At 43.9% G+C, this 21,516-nt stretch overlaps 1 protein-coding gene across 1 annotated transcript; it reads right to left on the bottom strand.

The window, feature by feature from the left end:
* Window positions 1-7,441: 7,441 nt before the first annotated feature.
* Window positions 7,442-21,057, bottom strand: LOC137522684 (claudin-16-like). The gene is made up of 6 exons (XM_068242749.1): window positions 21,016-21,057; window positions 18,518-18,575; window positions 16,322-16,457; window positions 16,068-16,232; window positions 11,050-11,114; window positions 7,442-8,215 (listed from the first exon to the last, which is right to left on the bottom strand). Exons 1-6 carry the CDS (start codon window positions 21,042-21,044, stop codon window positions 8,027-8,029), a joined length of 642 nt encoding a protein of 213 aa, XP_068098850.1. The 5' UTR covers window positions 21,045-21,057; the 3' UTR covers window positions 7,442-8,026.
* Between the last annotated feature and the right edge of the window lie 459 nt (window positions 21,058-21,516).

Genomic DNA, 21,516 nt, shown 5'->3' with positions numbered 1-21,516 from the left:
AGTGAGTGAGTGCCAGGGAGCCCCATTAGGCAGTGAGTGAGTGACAGGGCGCCCCATTAGGTAGTGAGTGAGTGCCAGGGAGCCCCTTTAGGTAGTGAGTGAGTGACAGGGAGCCCCATTAGAGAGTGAGTGAGTGAGTGAGTGCCAGGGAGCCCCTTTAGGCAGTGAGTGAGTGCCAGGGAGCCCCTTTAGGCAGTGAGCGAGTGCCAGGGAGCCCCTTTAGGCAGTGAGTGAGTGCCAGGGAGCCCCTTTAGGTAGTGAGTGAGTGCCAGGGAGCCCCTTTAGGTAGTGATTGAGTGCCAGGGAGCCCCTTTAGGTAGTGAGTGAGTGACAGGGAGCCCATTAGGTAGTGAGTGAGTGACAGGGAGCGCCATTAGGGAGTGAGTGAGTGACAGGGAGCCCCATTAGGCAGTGAGTGACAGGGAGCCCCATTAGGCAGTGAGTGAGTGCCAGGGAGCCCCATTAGATAGTGAGTGAGTGCTAGAGAGCCCCTTTAGGGAGTGAGTGTGTGACAGGGAGCCCCTTTAGGGAGTGAGTGAGTGACAGGGAGCCCCTTTAGGAAGTGAGTGAGTGACAGGGAGCCCTATTAGGCAGTGAGTGAGTGCCAGGGAGCCCCTTTAGGCAGTGAGTGAGGGACAGGGAGCCCCATTAGGGAGTGAGTGAGTGACAGGGAGCCCCATTAGGGAGTGAGTGCCAGGGAGCCCCTTTAGGTAGTGAGTGAGTGCCAGGGAGCCCCTTTAGGTAGTGAGTGAGTGACAGGGAGTCCCTTTAGGAAGTGAGTGAGTGACAATGAGCCTCATTAGGCAGTGAGTGAGTGACAGGGAGTCCCTTTAGGTAGTGAGTGAGTGACAGGGAGTCCCTTTAGGTAGTGAGTGAGTGACAGGGAGCCCCTTTAGGAAGTGAGTGAGTGACAGGGAGCCCCTTTAGGAAGTGAGTGAGTGACAGGGAGCCCCATTAGGCAGTGAGTGACAGGGAGCCCCATTAGGCAGTGAGTGCCAGGGAGCCCCTTTAGGTAGTGAGTGAGTGACAGGGAGGCCCCCCCTCTAGCCGCCGCCGCTCCCCCCTTACCTTGCACTGCAGACAGTGCGTCACTCAGACCTCAGGATCAGCGGCGACCCGACCAGTAGTACAAGCGGGCACGGGACGCACTCGCTCTATATGCGGAAGTGATGTCACTTCCACATAGTGCGGGCGCTGGGTCCTAGCGCCCGCACGATTGGTCGCCGGCTCGCTGCCTGATCGAGGTCTGAGTGACGCGGCGGCGGCTGGAGGGAACCGCTGACAGAGGGGGTGGCGGTTGGGGAAGAAATCCGTGGCACCCCAGGACAGATTGGGGGCACGTGCCCCCCCAAAATAGGGCTAGCGACGCCCCTGTCGATGAGTACTCGTCCCTCTCCAAGTTTGATGTCCCCATCGGTATCCCGTTTATTTTGTATGGTGCTAGACCATTGGACCAACCAAAATGCATGACTTTACATTTTTCAGCATTGAATTTCAAACTTACACCACCTCATAGTAGAATAAAAAAAAAAAAAAAATACAGTGCAAGCTTGGTGAGTCACTTACCGGTATATTTCCATTGGGGGTGCTTAGAGACCTACTGGTATAGAGATGCCTCAGCATATCAGGCCCATAGGTTTTTCAACGTCCTTTGTAATTGCCTCAGATTTGTAGTGTACAACTGATATAGATTTTGGGGGCCACAGTGTGACAGCTGACATAAATTGGGTAATATTGGCATAGATTGGGTATCACACTGTGGCTGCTAGTATGCAATGTAGAAAGCCTGACCAAGACACTTGAACGCTGGGTACACACAATGCAATTTCCCGCCCAATCGACCGGTGATCGGTCACTTTATCGATCAGGAGCCGATCAGACATGACGGAAATAATTTCCCGATTCCTAGCCTGTCAGGCGGGAAATTGCATCGTGTGTACCCAGCATTATGTTGTTGAGGGGTGGTATAGCCCTGCAGTGTAGACCACAATTGTCTTATTGTGACTGCGGGCATGCATGGAGGATTACACTGATTCTCACCTGTGCGCCTGTAATGTCCTCAGCTATTGGACAGTGCTACTGAGGAAGGATCAGGGGAGTAAGTGGTCAAAGGTTGTAGGAATGAGACTGCTCAGTGGAACATAAACAGAACATAGAAGAGGGCCGTATCTGGATTTTCTTGCATAAATTCATAGATTCAGAGATTTCTGACCAATGTCCAGATTTTAGAACCCTGGTGTCACAAGAAGAGGATGTGAGGGAAGTTTTCTTTAGGAAGGAACAGAGACGGCCATAAAAACCCAACAGAGCCTCTGTCTTCAAGTCTCTACAAATCAGAAAAACGTTGTATTTGAGGTTTAGCTTTAAAGACATAATTTGGAATAAGCGCTAGTGCTGACAGCAGTCCCAACGCTGAACTGCTGTGCAAAGTGCAGACTTGACCATTCCATTCAGCCAGCATTAGTGCAATGAGCAACGAAGCATGTAATGACTTTGATCTTAATCATTCTGGCCACAAAGTAATGAAACCATGAGAAACACAAGTGTGCTCTGTAATTGTTACTTCAATCTCCTGTTTATGGAGATGGCCAAAAAGCTGCCAGAATCAGCCCGAGAGCTCACAGCAGGGTACAGCTGTCATTACAGATATGTCCATCCCTTCACAGCATGGCAGACAGTGCTGTAGCCTGATCTCACTTCATTTCCTAGCTTCTCGCTATGTTCCATCATCATACGAAATCTCTAGTAGGATTTTCAAGCACGAGATGTGGACAATCAGGAGGTTTAAAGTGACATTTCACTATTACTAAAAATGCCTTCAAACATGTATTAGTATAGCTCCCAACTGTCCTTTATTATGGAGGGACAGTCCCTCTTTGGGAACCCAGTCCCCTGCTCCCTCATTTGTCCCTCATTCAGGACTCATGTACAGATCTATGTATATTATGTATTGTATCTACTGAAAATGTGTGTAATTGACTCCAAATTTTATTTCTATCTTTTAAATTGATGTATTTCTTATTTTTATATGTCAATCAATATGAAGGAATATAAACCAAGACAGAAAGGACCAGTGTAGTTTGAATTATAAAACATATTTTTCTTATGAAATCTTTATGGTATATGTGACCAGGGGTGTGCTGGGGCACGGTTAGAGGTGTAGCAGGGGTGTGGCTTAAGTGTCCCTCTTTCTTATCTTAAAAAGTTGGGAGGTATGTGTATTAGTTAGGGCTTCACAAATGTTTTTGCCATTTCAAAGTTATGAAAGACTACAATGTGAGTGTCCTAAACCAGGCTGAAGGCCTTTTAACAGTCCTGCAATAAAGAGCCTACAAGGACACTGTTGAAAAGCAGTTCTTGCACTACTATTGGTTATGCACAGCCACAGCAATCCTAGTATTCTTAGATCGTTCATTCTAGAATTAAGATAATAGCTCTAAAAAAAGTCTGAAATGCATTATCATTTTCTCATTTTATTTATTAAGTCTCATGCCAAAAGTTAATTACTTTATTTTTTTAAAGTATGCCTGAGGTGACATGTGACATGAAGCACGACTGTGGAGTCTGAGTTGGAGTCTTGGATTCGGAGCACTTTTGGGTACCTGGAGTCGGTGGTTTCATAAACTGAGGAGTTGGAGTCGGATGATTTTTGTACCGACTCCACAGCCCTGACATGAAGGGACAGACACAGTACAGTTCCAAGCATCCAAATAATTAGGCTGTGTTTCTTCTCTTTTTTTTTTGCCTGAAATAGTTAAAGTGAACCTCCAAACTAAAAATCTACTCAGCAGCACTGAAAAGGCTTAGTGTTTCAGTTTAACGGCATATGAAATTTGTTTTTCTTAACCAAGCCTCATTTTTAGCTGCACAGAAGAAAACTGCCCGGGCATTTTTCCCAGATGTTGTGCAAAGAATGATGGGAGTTCTGATGTTGTTGTTCTCGTTCTGTTGTTGTGGTGCAAATTTGTTTGTTTTTTTATTTTGAATTTTAAATTTGAAGCCTAGCGCGCAGCTGGGATGGGTGATCAGGATACAGGACAGTTGGAACTGTGTCTCATGCTCCCTGTCACCTCCTTTCAACCAAAAAGATGGCTGCCCCCATGAAATCACAAACATTTGCCTGTTCTTTTAAAACAGGGTGGATAAGAGATTATATTACCTATCTATTTTAACTAACATAACTAATGTAACTTAATGACAGTATGTTTGTTTAGGCTGAAGTTTCTCTTTAACATTTAAATATGCAAGTAACACGTTCCCTCCAGTTGGGAATCAAAAGTAAAGTAACCGTCACTGACAAAGAATTACAGCCATAAAAGTCTTGCCTGGCAGAGAACAGGTGCAGGGGATAGATTAAAAAAAAGGTCAATAGCTCATATATTTTACCTCTGAGATGTTTAAAAAATTGTGTCATTGAGCAAAGACAATAAAACATTAAATCTACTTTTTAAGTTTTTAAACATAAAATAAAACTGTGGGAAATCTAGTTCTTTTTAGGAGTAGGAGGATACAGTTGTTTATCTCATCAGGTTATTTTCACCTCAGGTTCACTTTAAGCGAGTATTACCGTACATATCACTTATTTTATATTAAATATCATATAATTTTTAAATATCACCAATTAAATGGTATGTTTACAGCTCTATCTGTAAGTGCAACAAAGACCTCGTTTTCCTGCTGTGCAGTAAGGATATGATAACTCCATGGAAAACAAGAGGGCCTAGTTACCAAGTGTGGAGACTTTTGCTTTCATAATGTCAGAGACCTTAAAGAGAAACTCCAACCTAGAATTGAACTTTTTCCCAATCAGTAGCTGATACCCCCTTTTACATGAGAAATATAATGATTTTCACAAACAGACCATCAGGGGGCGCTGTATAACATAACGCCAGTCCTGCACTCCCTTCACTGGCTACCTATAGAATGGAGGGTCCTATTCAAGATCGGCCTACTGACATTTAAATCCCTGAATAATTTAGGCCCTGGATACATGAAAGATATGTTGCAGCTGCGTAGCAATCCCCGCATTCTCAGATCAACAGGTTCTAATAACCTAGTCATACCCAGAGTCCACTTGGAAACTTTTGGTCCCAGAGCCTTCTGTCATGCTGCCCCTACGTTTTGGAACTCCTTACCTCAACAGATCAGGACAGCTCCATCCCTGGACGTGTTTAAATCCAGACTGAAAACCCACCTGTTCAGTTTGGCATTTGCAGAAATATAACTTTTGTTGTGTGAATACTTCATCCTACTAATTACTGAATCTGAGAGAGCCTAAGCGCTTTGAGTCCTATGGGAGAAAAGCGCTATAGAAATGTTATTGTATTGTATTGTATGACTGATTTTGTGCTGAAACCCCTCCCACAAGACGCTCTGGGACCGCGTTACTCTGGGTAAACTGCCACAATGTAACAAGGTTCACAGACAGGAATTAGCTGTTTACAGCTGTCTCTAACAGCCAAAACAGCTAGGAGCAGCTACACCTGCCCACAGTAAAAATGTCACCATGTAATAAATGTCAGAATGTAAATCGGGGAGAGGAAAGATTTGACAGTGAGCAAACACTGACTAAATCATTTATACATAATTATGGTAAAAAATGAAGCACTTTTTTTTACTACATTATTTTCACTGGAGTTCCTCTTTAAAGCAGGAGTGTCAAACTCAAATACAAAGAGGGCCCAAATTGAGCTCTGTGGCCAAGCCAAGTTCCCTGGTGTCTAATAGCCCCCCTCCATCCCCTATACAGTTCCCTAATGTTTAGTGATTCTCCCTCCCCTATACAGTTTCCTGGTGTATAGTGCCCCCCTCCTTCCCCTAAATAGTTCCCTGGTGTCTAGTGGCTCCCTTTCCTCTCCTATACAATTCCCTCGGATCTAGTGCTGTTCCCCTCCCCATATGGCTTGATCTAAGGCTAACCCTCAAATAAAGCTTCTCTGCTGGTCTAGAGTGGGCCAAACATAATGCAAAGTGGGGAAACCACCTGAGGGCCAAATCTAATGCCTCTGAGGGCCAGATTTGGACCTTGGGACGGAGTTTGACATGTATGCCTTAAAGCAACATTCTTCTGCTCATAAAACATTACTAAATGGATGTGCAGGTAGAGTACAAAAATAATTGTTTGTAACATTTCTTGTTTTTAATTAAAAGTATTTTTAATTTTCTTAGTTCTAGGCACATTAAATGTATACAACAAATGCTAAACCTACAGAATACATTGCCTTTCATGGAGAAGAAAACAATTCCATTCAGAAAATTATAAACTTTGGTTCAGCAAGCATTGCTAAAGCAGCTTTCCTCCTTGTTTAACTCGGTACCTGAATTAGTCATTGGTGATATCCACTGTAAGAAAGTGATACTCGTTTGTATCTGCAGGCTTTTTTCCTCTAGCTGTAAAGCATGTTTACAGGGGCGTAACTAGAAATCACTGCCCCCCCCCCCTGTGAAAATTTGGAAGAGCCCCCCCCCCCCCCATAGGTACCAAATAATTGTAATGGGGCAGCGTTTCACTATAAAATAATTGTAATGGGGCAGCGTTTCACCATAAAATAATCGTAATGCACCAGAAATTCATTGTAAAGTGGGCAGCATATCACCAAATATTAATCGTAAAGTGGGCAGCATTTCACCGTAAAATAATCGTAAAGTGGGCAGCATTTCACCAGAAATTAATCGTAAAGTGGGCAGGATTTTGCCATAAAATAATCGTAAAGTGGGCAGCATTTCACCAGAAATTAATCTTTAAGTGGGCAGCATTTCACCATAAAATAATCGTAAAGTGGGCAGCAGTCACCAGAAAAACGCAATGTGGGCAGTGTTCACCAGAAAATTGTACAGTGGGCAGCAGTCATCAGAAAATCGTAATGTGGGCAGCATTCACTAGAACATCGTACAGTGGGCAGCAGTCACCAGAAAATCGCAATGTGGGAAGCAATCACCAGAAAATCGCAATGTGGGCAGCAGGCACCAGAAAATCGCAATGTGGGCAGCAGGCACTAGAAAATCGCAATGTGGGCAGCAGGCACCAGAAAATCGCAATGTGGGCAGCAGTCAACAGAAAATAGTACAGTGGGCAGCACCTGTAAAAAAAACAACATAAAACAATTCACTCACCTGGCAGAAGTCTCCTCTCCTGGCCTCAGATCCCCCGACGATCCTCCTGCACATCTCCCGCGCTGACAGGCAGAGTGCAGGGCTACGGCAAGATGGCTCCCGAAGCCCTGTACTGGAGACACAAATAGTCTCCAGAGCAGGGCTTCGGCAGCCATCTTGGCGTAGCCATGCTCTGCCTCCTGGGAGACTGTGGCTGCGGGGAATGAACTGGCCCGGCGTCTATTAGACGCTGCGGCCAGTTCCACACCTGGCTGGGGGGTCCTAGAATCGGGCGGGCGGCAGCGATCCCCCCCCCCCCCCTGCACATGGCTGGCGGGCCCCCCTGCGGCTGAGGGGGTCGCATCCCCGGTGGTTACGCCGGTGCATGTGTACCAAAGGGAAACAGTGTCATTTGTTTCTAACAATAGTGGTATATAATCAGTTCCATCGAGTTTGTGAAATAAAAATTTGAGTCTCCACAGTTTCTCCCTAAGTATGGCTCCAGAGCATTTAATATCCTGGCATTCACAGAACCATCATTAGTTAAGCTGTAGTTTATCTTCAGGCACTGCTGCATACTTTGTCAGATGTGATTGGGCGGCAGTCAGCTCCCAGCAGACAGACACCTTGTCCTCTCCACGAGTATGTAGGTACTCACTGCCCAGTCAGTTGGGTGCAGGGTGAGCCGCTGAAATTCCGGGCGGCGTTAAATACTTTTCACCCTCCGAGTCATAGCAACTTGGAGGAAGAAGTAATTTGGGGTCCGGGTATCACCAGCCCCCAAAATACACTGTAAGTCCTGCTGCGTCACTAACATTACACGTATGGCGGCTTCCAAGCCACAGGCTCAGTGCAGCAATGAGCGCATCCAAATGACCTGCTTTGCTTCCCATTGTCAGGCAGGTATCCAGGCAGCAGTCAGGCAGATGCACAGTCACAGGTAGGTCATAGTGTTATTGCAGGGTCTATAGTGACCAGGGCCACTAGCTTCAGCACTGTTGTCATGTTTACATTTCTGACAGATGAGCAGCACGGCTGAGACACAGGCACATCCAGCGGACACAGCCGCCAACCAATAAGAGTAGCCAAGTTCATATGTGATTCCAGGGACCGCCAGGACTACCTAGGACAGGGAGAACCATCTTTGTAAAGCTACAGTCCACCCAAACATAAATAATCATTTACATTTCACAGAAACAGATTAGTGCTACTCAAGCCTTTTTTAATTTAGTGCTATTTAAAATTAAGTTGCCTGATTGTAAGCGGCAACATCACCTTTTAAAACCAGGGCCGCTTTGTCACCTGAATTACACTCTGCCTGGAAACTCCTATCTTGCTGCAAGAGTCATTAGATGCACAGAACAGGACTTATTGCGCCTCATGCACAAAAGGCTGGTAATGTTGCACAGGTAGCGCATGACAGTTTTGATGGTCCTAATTCCAGGCGAGCACCGCCTGTTACTCTACTGGCGCCAGACACGTTATCAGCTGGCAGACCACAATAACCAGCCTTTTGTGCATCAAGCTCCTTGTTATTTTCTTTACACACCTGGACTTATCGATTGATTGGCAGCAAGCTGTGACATACCCAGGGGCGTAACTAGACATCACTGGGCCCCCCTGCGAAACTTTGGATGGGGCCCCCCACCCCCCACGAAACTTTGGATGGGGCCCCCCACCCCCCTCGCCTTCTGCACAGGAAAACTGAGGACCAATGTGTTTTCCCCATGCAGATAAAAACACTTAGACTTAAAGGAAATATCAGGCAATCTATGCTACCCCCAGATTTGCTTACCCGGGGCTTCCTCCAGCCCCTTGCAGCTGACAAGTCCCTTGTTGCAGCTCTGCTCCCAGTACATACATACACACACAGCTGTATTATTTTACTACATGAGAGCACATGCTATATGGAGGAACAACAATGACATGCTGAACATAAGATATAGTATTCACTGTAATGCTGGGTTTAAACCGTGACCATACAATTTTCTGTTAGATTTACCTGTCAGATAGATAAAGTTCAACATGTTGGAAATGTATCTATCTTACGATCTATCTGCAGAGCAATTAGGCATTGTTCTACTCAGCAGGAGATAAACAGAAGACAATGCACCAAAGATAATGACCATTCCCTACAGAAAATGATCAAATTATGCATTCTAACAGAAAATCTAACAGAAAAATCTAACAGAAGAATGTAACAGAAAATTGTATGATGTAAACCCAGCATAACTTTGGCAAAACATTCAGAATGTCACTGATTGATACTGTTATTACAAGATCTTGGACCAAGCTCTCAATGAAGCAGCAACAGTAAAGACATCAATCTCCACTCCATTGTGTTGTAAAAGTAATCCGAGGCCATAAGGTCAGCATGTGTGATAAGAATCTAGGAATCCTTTCAGAGTGAAAGCAAGGAGTTTAAGGGAAAGTGTACAACTTTTTTTCAAAATGTGACTCGTTTAGTTTTAAGGTTGTACTTGAAATCATCAGAACTTTGTAGCAGTGAGAGACAGATGTTTTTTACGAACCCTAGGGAGCAGGGACAGTGCACAAATTCCAAAGTGTGCATGAGTCCTTATCTGTGTGGTGGATACATGCAGTCAATATAACAATGGTGCGAGAGCAGAATACGTTCTTTTTCTCCATGAACTTAGCTGTCAGTCTCTCAAACTTTTCCCCCACGGGCCCCCCTGTGGAGGCATCCCTTGCAGGGTCTATTGTTACGCCCCTGGACATACCTATCTGACATATTCTGTTTTTTTTTATGTACACAAAACAAACAAAGCAGGCTCAAATTAGTGTTGCTTGCACTGTACAACTGAAGTGATAGGGTTGCTTGTTTTCCTAAGTAAAATTGTAATTTCTCTTTCAAGTTGAATTGCATAAAAAAATCCAGCCCTTAGGGTGCCCTGTGAGAGGTTAGAGTTATAGAGCAGAACTGTGCTAGTCCAGCTAATGTGGGTTTTATTATAGGGTTTACTTGGGAGATAATTGTGCTCAGTATAACCTGAAGAGAAGGCGTAGGTACTTGGGTACTTAGTTCTAGTGTGATTTATGTAAGAACCATTACAGATCTCTGTATTTGTTGATTTAAACATACATTTTTTAAAATTTTCAAAACACTTCTTTCTCTCAAAGCACTTACTTTTTGGCACTGGGGGTAGTTTATTGCAGCTATGATGTACCTGCGTTCTTACATTCTGCACACTCTGCGCCAGACCTCGGTAAACTGTGGAACTGCGGTATTATGTTCAGGCAGCAATGGCGCAACGGTGACATGACTGGCAAGCTGACATCTTTCTTTGGTAAATAAGGAAGTAGGAGAAGGAAGGGTAATGTTAGGTATAGGAGTAGGAAGGTTAGTGTTAGAAGTATGTGTAGTGGCAGTAGAAGGGTTCATGTAAGTGTAGTGGCAGTGAGTTAGGGAATGAGGGATAGTGTTAAGTGTAGCGGGAGTTGCAGTAAAAATCATCTCGAGCGCATACGTAAAAAATCACTGCGATGTTTACACGATTTTAATGAAAGCGAATGGGAGCGATTTTTAGAAAGCGCTCAGCGCTAATCAATCACAAGCGCTCAGAAAAGCGCTTATAGTGTGGGCCCTAAGTGAGTATTTTTGCAGAAAGATTAAAAAGCGGGTTAGAGTTATGCTGGGGGTCCAAGAGCTTGCAGGTCAGGTGACAGTATTGGATTCACCAGCAAAGCAATGACAGATTGGGAGCAGGTAGTAGGTTGTGGTTGTGGGTTGTGTGGGTCTGAAAAATCAGACCCACACAGGGCTCTAACTTACAGAACTTTTCTATTCCTCATTTCCTGTTCCAGAGACACAATAGGAAGTGAGAAGAAATGTTTCCAACTAAGACATCCCTATGAACCTGAAAGTGGTTTTTACTCTCTCTTGGTCTTGACTTTCACTTTGTAAGAGTCATCTAGGCGGGAACAAGATCTGCTTACCTCTGCCCTGTATTTAAAAGCTGTATCCATAGCATACCAGAGCAATACAGTGCCTTCACATAGACCTGTAAAAAGAGAAGGCACCAAGTTACTGAGTCCACAAATGTGATCTTGTTAAATTCACCTTCATGTTACATGTGTCTTGTGCAGGCAGAGCTCGTAGCCAACCTTTGGCTAGAATTTGCTTTGATGATCCTGTTACCCTTTTTATAAAAATAATTTATTAATCCTCAGGATCATTAAATCAAATCCTTCAATTTAGTCCCCCCGGCAATCATACCCATACACAGCGTGTGCACAACATAAGTGAGAACTTTCTGAATATGGGCCAGAGACTCTGGCAGGTACTGCAATTTGCTGGCATTTCCCCATCTCCTGGCTCTCAGCCCTCTAAGTCTTATGATGGTCAGAGCATGAGAAGACGAGAGAAGAAGGTAGACAGAAGTAGCCATTCTGAGAAGAAGACTAAGACTAAAGCTAGCTAGAGGAGACAGAACAGTCCGATAAAGAAAGACTCAAGCCAAGTAAGAAGAGGAGTGCTTAATTCAATTACAATCAAGAGACAGAGGCTGGAGGAACAGGAGAGTTTATCAATCCTTTTGTGCAGGTTCTTATTTTCCATCTTTTCTGCAGGATAACATTGTATGGATACACTGCTCCACCTGAACTCATGGGCTGGAGCAGTCAACAGTCTTTTGGGAAAATCTTTTCTTGCCTCAGGTGGTGTGTCTGCTGTGTGTGGCAGAAGGTATACGGCAGGCAGAGCTGATGGCACTGGAGGACTCTGGGGAGATATCATGCATCCTGGTTTAGACACAGGTTGAGTACAGTTAGTTCTAAGTAGCTCCAGTCAGTTACCTTTATTGTTCCTGTGTGACCTTGGTTGGACTGTACAAGTACTACTGAAACTCTGTTCCTGTTATTGACCTCCTGGTCTGTATAAGTATTCCTGATCTCCTCCACCTCGTCCTCATCCTATTATTGACCCAGCTTGTATGGCTTGTCCTGTTAGTGACCCGGCCTTAACAGCTGCTCTAAATCTCCTGCTCCAGCTACCAACCGGGCCATTCTCACTACCAGGGCCAGGCCGAGGCATAGGCTGTAGAGGCTTTAGCCTCAGGGCGCAGTGTAGGAGGGGGCGCACAATTCATTCAGCTGTCATTCCTAATTGTGTTTGAAACAGAAAGAAATAAGAAAAGGAGATACATGGAAGTGACTACAAGCCGGATTAAGGTGTTGGGGCCCTGGGGTGCCTCTTAGTCTAATAGCAATCAGTGTGTGATGGCTGGGGTGGAGGGATGGAGGGCGCACTTTGGTGTCTCGGCCTTGGGTGCTGGAGGACCTTGTCCCGGCTCTGCTCACTACTAATGATCTGCTTCCTGAATACTGACCTTGACCTATATCTTCACCTTGCCTGCCCTGACTTTTGGCCTGTCCTCATCCTGTCCACCCTCTGCTAGTCCTGACCCCAGCCTGATTCAACAACTATGACCTCTTCACACTATAGGGTCATCAGAGGCGAATCTTGAGGGGTGGAGGCATGGCTCATGCCATGGGCGCGATGCCTGCTGCACCCCTGTGCCTGCTAGCCTGTGTCGCGTCCTTGCTGCCTAAATCATGTCACAGGCAACGTAGTCAGACCTACGATCAGCCACGGAACAAAGTGTGCATGGTTCCCCATGGACACCGCACTGCGCATGCGGAAGTGACGTCATTAGTCACTTCGGCATATGCAATGCGGTGTATGCAGGAAACACAAGCTTTGCATTTCTGTGACATTTTAAAAAGACAACAGTAAGGTTAAAAGAAAAAAACAGACCAAATAACAGAGAGAGAGAGAGAGAGAGAGAGAGAGAGAGAGATTTAGAAATCGAACAGCAACATAGTGATTTTGTACATAACTGAAGTGTCAGAGACACTCAGTATCATCTTCTACAAACATAACATTCCTGTTTTGTTTAACCTCCCTGGCGATATGATTCCTTCCTGATTTTAGGGTATAAAAGCGGTACCATTTTTTCATGTGTTTTAGACCCTAGAAGCAAGAAAAAAAACATACCACGAGAGAACCTGGAACAGCCCCTGCACTTATTCACCTCCCTGGAATCCAGTGCCGCAGTTCTCCCTCTGAGCTCAACCTATAGTGAGATTGTCGGCGGTTGGCATGACGACAGTCAACGATCTCACCAGGGGGATGCAGAGCCTCTGTGGACAGGAAGAGGAAAGGCCGCCAGCGTCTGGATCGCCCGGGAGGTGAGGGAAATTTGCCCGTTAGTGATTAGCAAGCATAATGTGGATGAGTTGTTATTGCTCACTTGTCCCTCTGGTGCATTCCTCCAATCAAATCATTCATTGGGCTTCCCACAACCTTGCCACTGCTTCTGTGACCCACTGGCATGTGACTGATTTCAACAAGCATAGTGGGAATCAGTAACTGGACTGGAAGATGGAGGAATGCAGAAGCTGGAGACAGGGGCGTAGCAATAGGGGGTGCAGAGGTTGCGACCACATCGGGGCCCTTGGGCCAGAGGGGCCCCGAAGGGCCCTCCCTCAACTGCAGTATTAGCTCTCTATTGGTCCTGTGCTCATAATAATCACTTCTATAGATACTTTGAATAGTAGTGATCATTAACAAACTGTTCCCCATCCCCTTCTTGCACCTCTGACACTGTTGTTGCCATAGGCAGATTTTGGTGCACTGTATCAATTGTTATGTATAGTGTGTTTAGGGGGCCCTATTTAAAACTTGCATCGGGGCCCATAGCTCCTTAGCTATGCCACTGGCTGAAGAGGTGATTGCACAACTTCACCATACTACACTGGCAACCTACTCTGGTTGGGAGACAAGGTAAGTAGCTTAGCAAAGGGGAACAATGAGCACTGACCCTTTTGCATGGTGATGGTGGTGGTGGTGGTGGTGGGAAGGAGGGGGGGTTTGAGCACAAAGGAAATATAACTATAGGGGTAGGTGGCTACCCAACTTTGTCGGCACATAGTGATCTAAGTCTGGGATCTCATGGCTACTTAATTGGCTGCACATATCCAAAATCTGAGGTCACATGGCTACCTAATTCTGAGGTCACATGGCTCCCTAATTCTGGTGGTACACAGTTACCCAAGTCTGAGAGAACATGGCTAGCTAATTCTGGAGGCACATAGCTATGTTTTAATGGGGAACACAGCTACATAATTCCAGAGGTATACTGCTACCTAATTCTAAAGACACATAGCTATGTAATTCTGGGTGATGCAGCTACTTAACTCTGAAATTTCATGGCTACTTAATTTTAGGGGGCACACAAGAACGCACTTTGGGGGACACACAGCTTCCTAAGATTGATATATGGGGCACATGATATCTGGGGGAATGTGGCTACTTAATCTTGATACCAGGGAGCACATTGCTACTTAATTCTGTTATTCTGATTAAAATTATTAGTGGTTGCAGTCCTAGATGTTTTGTGGCAGTTAAACTTGTGAATTTTCAAAAAGAAATGAAAGGTAAAAGTAAATTTGCAATGTGACCACAGGCGTACATTTGTGGTCAGTGCCATTGGTTCCTGTGCTGGTGATTTTAGCATCTGCCCACCTCCATCATTCATATCACTCTAGCTTCCCCCTTAACAAAATCCCCCTTCTTGATACTGAACCCTAACCTTCTGTCCTGAAAACCCCACTTATTAAATTCTACCACTAACCTCTGCCTAGTTGCTGTATGCCTTCTTCCTGGTTCCTCCTTACCAGCGATGGTCTATGAGATGTTAATAGTTGATTAATTATGCACATCTATGCAGCTTGAAAATAGACCATTCAAAGGCAGTAGCTGCTGTATTTGATTATTTTCAAACTGCTTACATTTGTATAAACACTTACATTATTATCAATCATTAACCTACCCGTTATTGACCCCCCCCCCCCCCCCCTCCTTCCTTCCTGACTCCTAATCTTAACCACAAGCTGAGTGATTGTCACATCTTACTGTGAGCTTGTCTTGTTGTCTTGATAAGTCTGACCCTCAGTGTCTCTGTACACTCTACTCAATGTACAAACCTTGACCTTCCTGCATTTCCGACAGAAAACTACAACCACTTCCTCCAGTAGAAAGGTGATGGCATGATTTCTGTGTCCTTGCACAACAGTCAGCACATAACCACTATGCTATTCAGAAACAGACATTTACAAATATATGCAGCACAATATAAGTAAATATACAATCACAATGATAAAAAATCTCTTAAAGCGGTATAAAACTCTGACATAATATTTAATAAAAACATGTTTTCCTATTTTTTATATCCCATACAGTTATCATATTTGCTTTTGTGCATGAGTATTACTATTCATTTAGAAATTACAAGTTCCCAAAGTACAATTGTTTTGCTCTGAAAGCTGCCTTTGCATTTTATTCATAACTGGTGTATTCATATTGAAATGTACCCAGAAATGCTTTCTGAGTATCTGTCTGTATTCTGGAGTGTCTGAATTGCCAGAGAATGTTTACATTCCTCACTTGATACAATTAAGTCAACACAAGATAATGTTATCTCCAGTTCCAATGCGTCCAGCTTTCCCTGCAGGGAGCTTGAAAGTCCTAATTCTGTTTTAGTTAAAAATAATGGTGGTAGTATATAATATGCTGTAAATAATCTTTTAGAGCAAAGAAGAAATGCTGGGTTTCATACCACTTTAAGGCATTTTAAACTGTTAAGGTGAAACTGACTAAGGGCCTTTTTCCACTACACAGCTGAATCGCAAATCGCTAGTGATTTTTAAATCGCTAGAGTTGCTACTTTATCATAGAAATCATGAGAAGTATTTTCCACTATAGTGATTCGATTTGCAAATCGCAATTTGCAATCGCTTTCTGGAGCGATTTGTGGGATAATATAATGCAAATCAAAACAAAATTAATGAAAAATCGCAATCGCTGGTGTTTGTGATTTGTGATTGCGATTGCTAGTGGAAAAGTGCCCTTTTTCCATCCCTTCATAACATGTCTTCTCTGCTATAAGTCATACCTCCTAGAAGCAGCATAATGCCAGCTGTTCTAGACAACTTCATTTTGAGATCATCTTCTTTGTTAATGATTGTTGTGCATTTCATTCCCAGGACTAGAAGGGGCGCTGCAGAAATGCTGAGAACTCCATTAACAATGACCAGGGTACGAGTGACCACCAGAAGCACTATAGAAGAAACAGTAAATAAATTACAGTGGCCACTGCCAGACCTCAACTCAATAATTTCCTTGTGCTTTTATGGACTGTGCACCCACCTGGATGATCACTGAGATAGGAGACTGGGATGTCACAGGTCCAGATATGAGCCATGTGGTCATACAGACACTCACTCCACAGTCCGCGGCATCTAGAGCTCAGCCCTACGGAGGAGTAAGGATCCTTTGCATCTTGCTAGATCACAAATGGCATGGGGTCTTAGTAATGAAGTGAGAGTTTGGCAAACATGAATGTCTGTGTAGTTACACTATTTCTCATATTTACAGTATATAACATGATGCTTAAAGTGATCTTTCGCAAGAATGTGAAGTCAAGCTTTTACTGTTATGTCACAAACTCATCATACTTACAATTAAAAGACAATTAACTTAGAGGTTACCTGGAGCTTTTTCCATCTCCTAGAAGTCTCTGTAACCCTTTCTGCAGTTTTGCTCCCACCTGGTCTTCTGCTGTCCCCTCGGTAGAGTCGGCGGTATCTGCGCATGCGCTGGTGTGAGCACATGCCCCTCATGCTCCTGTGGCCAGGAATGTTCTACTGTATGTAGGTGCAATGTTACTGCACCTGTGCAAAACGCTACTGGCCATGGGAGCTCAATTGTGAGTGACGCGTGCGCGCAACCTTGTGTGTGCAGAAGACACGAACCTGGCTGGGTCGCCGACCGCTATGGAGGGGACAGCAGAAGACCGGGAGAGACCGGAACTGTGGCGAGGAACACAGAGACTTCTAGGGGCTGGAAGAAGCCCCAGGTAAGCAAAGATAGATTACCGTAATTATTTTGGCCTCATATATCCTTTAACATATAAAACAGTAAAGCAGAAAAACTGCCGTGCAAGCAATATTTGGGAAATAAATAGTCCATCTGTCTTTCTTCATGCCCATTCTACACCCACCTATTTCTATCTAAATAATGAGAGAGAACTATACATAGAACTGAAATAAAGATACAACTGTGCATTGAAGTGGAACAGAGACATATAGAATTATCAGCCAAAACATGAAACCACCACTACCACAGGTCCTCCTACTGAAGCTCTGACCAGCTTAGGCATAAACTCCTCAACACCGGAAGAAGATGGTGACTTGTATAATCTGGCACCAAGACTTCAGCAACAGATACTAATTGTGAGGTAGGTCCTTCATGGATCAGATTTGTTTATCCAGCAAATTCCAAAAATAAACATACAGACATTCAACTGACTAACCACATGATTAAAAAGAGAACATGAATTATCAGACCAGGCCATCTTTTTCAACTGACCCATGGTTCAGTTGCGAGAAACTCAGTCAGTGGTAGAGGTTCCCCTAATGACACGTAAGTGAAGAGAGGCAGTGGAGAGTAGCAGCCTCAGCTGAAATGCACAGAGTAGTTCCTTGAGGTAGAGCACAGAGTTAAGAGTTAAAAGCATTAGGGCCATTTTCCACTGAGTTGGTGTGCGTCTTGCATGCCAGAACTTGCAGTGATGTATGTATCCGATTCCCTGTAACCATACCATGCATGGCTATAGGGATGTGGGTATGTGCTGCAGACAACTTTTTTTCACTAGGGTCGAATCCGCAGTGTTTCCCTAAAGATGAGATGCCTGGGGAAACGTTGCCTATGCAAGCAGTGGCTTGCCGTCCAGATCGCATTTCCAGTGCGATTCTGGACAGCAAGCCATTGCTTGATTAGGCAATGTTTCCCCAAGCAACTCATCTTTGGGGAAACGCTGCAGATTCAGCATTAGTGGAAAAGGGCCCTTAAAAAGATGTTTGAGATCAAGGAACTGTCAAGAGATAAAAAATGAGAAGCATGATTGTTTGGACACTGGTAGAGCCTGCCTAAACTGTTGTAGGACATCTCTGTATTTTTCAAAAAGCTCACTTGTGTTGCTCTCAAGGTGAATACACACACAAGTACTGTCACTCGCAGGGATCTGGAATCGATCTCTCAGGTGACAATTTAGGTGCAAGTGCTGTACAAGATACCAATCCGTACTGTTGCTATGAAATGGGGAAGAGAAACCAATACGCAGTGCATGATAGAGCTGGAGAGGTAAGGTGGAAAATGCCCCCAGCCTATGCTTTACTAAGGTGAAATGTTTTAAAAAGACCGTAAAATCCAGAAATAATCATACCGCCAGGGGGGTTGTAATTGTAACCTGTTTTGACTCTTGTTCCTGCCTGACTGAGAGGAATCCACCAGACACTGATGTAAATGAGAATATGACTGAAACAGATGGTCAAATATAAGTACCTCAACCAAAGAATCAATTTTTATCTTATTTTCTTCACAGTCGGTGCACCGGTCAAAGCTGGGGAAGAAAGTGCATGTTATATATATATATATTTATATCTTACAAGTAAGTACTTATACATATGTTCAACCTATGTTTACAATAATTACGGATTCTTTGCCAAATATATCATAGTACCATCTTATCTTATATTGGGCGGGAACAGGTCTACTGAGCAATTTTAGTTCTAATCAGTCTCTGTCCCTTGCTACCAAGTCCAAGCTATATTGCTCAGCAAAACTCTCTCAATTGACTTGGGTATGGTACTTAAGCAACTTCCACTCTTTAGAATCAAGGGATCTCTCAGACTTTTTCTCTTGTGGCATAAACAAAATAAAAAATTAACAAAACAAGCATAAAAGAAATCAAATAAAGAAAATAACGAAATCAAAAATAAAAGAAATAGAAGAAATTACAAACCAAATATATTCAGCTCGGACAACAAAGGTTTCCTTCTTTCTTTCTTAGATTTCACAGCAGATGAAGATCAACTGAAGTAAGGGTAACAACTGAGTTTGAACAACGGGGTGTCTTCTTTATATCAGATGCTATTCTCCTTTAACTGTAGCTCTTTTCCTTCAACAAGGTTCACAGCGACTCGGCTACACAATCTCCTTTCCTTCTGGTAAGTTGCCAACCATGTTGAGTCTATCTGATAACTTTCTTTGTTTTAACTTTTTCTCTCTCTTTCCTTCTTTTAACAGGACTTGCAGTCTGGCAAAGCATCTTTTGCAATATATTCACTTTACTGTCTGGTTAAAGTTAACATGGGACTGAGGGTATGGCACTGTTAACAGGACAAAAGGCCAAGAAACACATAACAGTCTGGCGGCTGAGCTACACAGCAATTGAGGGCTCAAGGGAAGGCCATATACTTTCTGGCAATATTGTTCAAGATACACTGTGATGTACCTGGAAACAGTCTTATCTCCTTAGACATAAACTGTGCTATATAAATAAACTGTTTATCATTTTAAGGTTACTGTTTCCTTAAATTCAACTTGGCAGGCAGATTCTGGTTCGCCAATCTAATCAAAGAAAAATAATGCACTAATCAACTGTCACTCTCCAGCTGGCAATTAACACCGAATTCTTCCTCTCTTTGTCTTTCTCGCTCCTGCTCTGATTACTGACTGTGGCACTTTCAAGTACAATACATATACTCATCTGTCGCTTCTGACTGGCTGTGTTACATTTGAATCTGCTTCTCTGTCCCTTTTCTGCTTCTCAGCTGCGGCCTATAACATATGCTTATCTTTGTGGCCTGTCCGGGTTCAGAGTCTGTCCCTCTGCTGGCTACTGTGTGTAAAGAACAGGAAAAGGACTTCTCTCTCTGCCTCATAGTCGGAGTCCGTGCGCTCCGGTAACCGTTCCTGGTCCCCTCAGAGCCGCCCTTTTTCTGGTCCGTCCGCTCCTGTCATCGTAGCCAGACTGACTGCTGTGCCACAGGAGAACCGGTTAAAATCAGTTCCGCTCAACGGCTCTCCTCGCACCAGCCTCCTTCGCTCTCGCCACACGAGTGCTGAAAACTCTGCCCAGCCACTGTACGTCCTGGTTGCACTGAGAGTGCATGTGCACCACCTCTTCCCACCATAACACACAGCAGCTCTCCCTATCTGCCTGCCAGCTTGCCTAACACTCCTGAGTCAGCAGCAATCACAATCATAGCTGCTGACCAGGAGAATACACACATATATATCTATATACAGGCTACAGAATTAACCTGTTCCCACAATCTGGACATACCGGTAAGTCCAGATTCTGCCTTACTAATACAAACAGGACTAATCTGAATAACCTGTCAATCAGCAGCAGGTGGGAGCGCACTCCCGCCGCTTGTTCACAACGGGATTTACATGTTGGGGATTGGTAAATGGAAACATGTTCCCCGAGTCAATCAAGTGCCTGCAAATGAATGAGCATGACTCCAATCAGGAGCCATGTTCATTCATAATAATGAGAGTAAACAAAAACTGGAAAAAAAAACAAAAAAAAAACTTCCTGTTATTTTAGTAAATAAGGACTTGTTATTATTGATATGGTACAAAAACACAAAACAGATAAAAAGCCCTTTATTTCCAAATAATATATTGATTCCATACATTGTACAAGAAAATAATTTAAATGTTGTGATGGCCAGGACAAATGGGCAAATAAAATGTGTGGGTTTTATTTATAGTAGCATTGTTTATTTTAAAATTATAGGGGATGGAATTGGAAATCGTGTATATCGCAAAAAGCCTAATTTGTGGTGAAAAAAAAGATATAGATCATTTAGGTGTGATAAGCAGTGATAAAGGTATGGCCAAATGAATGGGAGGAGGGCTCTTGGTGGTAAGGGTAAAATAGCCTGTGGGGTGAAGTGGTTAAAAGAACACAGTAGTAAGAGGGATATGGAGGCTACCATATTTATTTCCTTTTGAAGTGAATCTAGCGAAAATAAAAAACAGATACTCACCTAAGGAGAGGCAAGGCTCTGGGTCTCATACAGGCTTTCCGTTCTCCTCATGGTCCCCTCGTTCCCCTGCAGGATTCACTGTTGTAATCCTTCCCTCTCCTTAGGTGAGTATCTGTTTTTAATTTTCACTTCAGACTCCCTTTAAAGTATGCCAATTGCATGTCTGCCCTGCTAATTCTGTTGGCTGCAGCAGAGTCTGAATCACACATCTAAAATAAGCATATGGCTACTATATCATGATACCTGTTCCTATTTGTTTTGGGTCAGTGGCTGAAAGCATTAGAGTGTGTTTCCACTCGCCGCAATTGTCCGTTTCTGAACAGAAGCAGTATCTGTGTTAATGTGAATTCACATCTGAATGCCCCTGCTGTGGCAATGCATGGCAATGGCAGGAGGCTCTATTCTTCCCCCACACAACGCCATTCGAAATTAAGTGCACGAGAATGGAAAGAATTGCACTGTGTGTAAACAGCCATAGAGACACAGGAAAGATCTGCAGAA

Source organism: Hyperolius riggenbachi, chromosome 6 (assembly GCF_040937935.1).
Source record: "Hyperolius riggenbachi isolate aHypRig1 chromosome 6, aHypRig1.pri, whole genome shotgun sequence".
NCBI classification, from domain to species: domain Eukaryota; kingdom Metazoa; phylum Chordata; class Amphibia; order Anura; family Hyperoliidae; genus Hyperolius; species Hyperolius riggenbachi.
This window is presented reverse-complemented; position numbering and strand designations above follow the sequence as displayed.

Excerpts from the sequence above, each read along its gene's own strand:
- LOC137522684 (XM_068242749.1), bottom strand. The coding sequence starts at position 21,044 with ATGAGACCCAGAGCCTTGCCTCTCCTTAG. Across the intron at positions 16,233-16,321 it reads CTATCTCAGTGATCATCCAG|TGCTTCTGGTGGTCACTCGT; the intron begins GTGGGTGCACAG and ends TTTCTTCTATAG. Across the intron at positions 8,216-11,049 it reads CTTTTAAATACAGGGCAGAG|GTAGTCCTGGCGGTCCCTGG; the intron begins GTAAGCAGATCT and ends TCCCTGTCCTAG.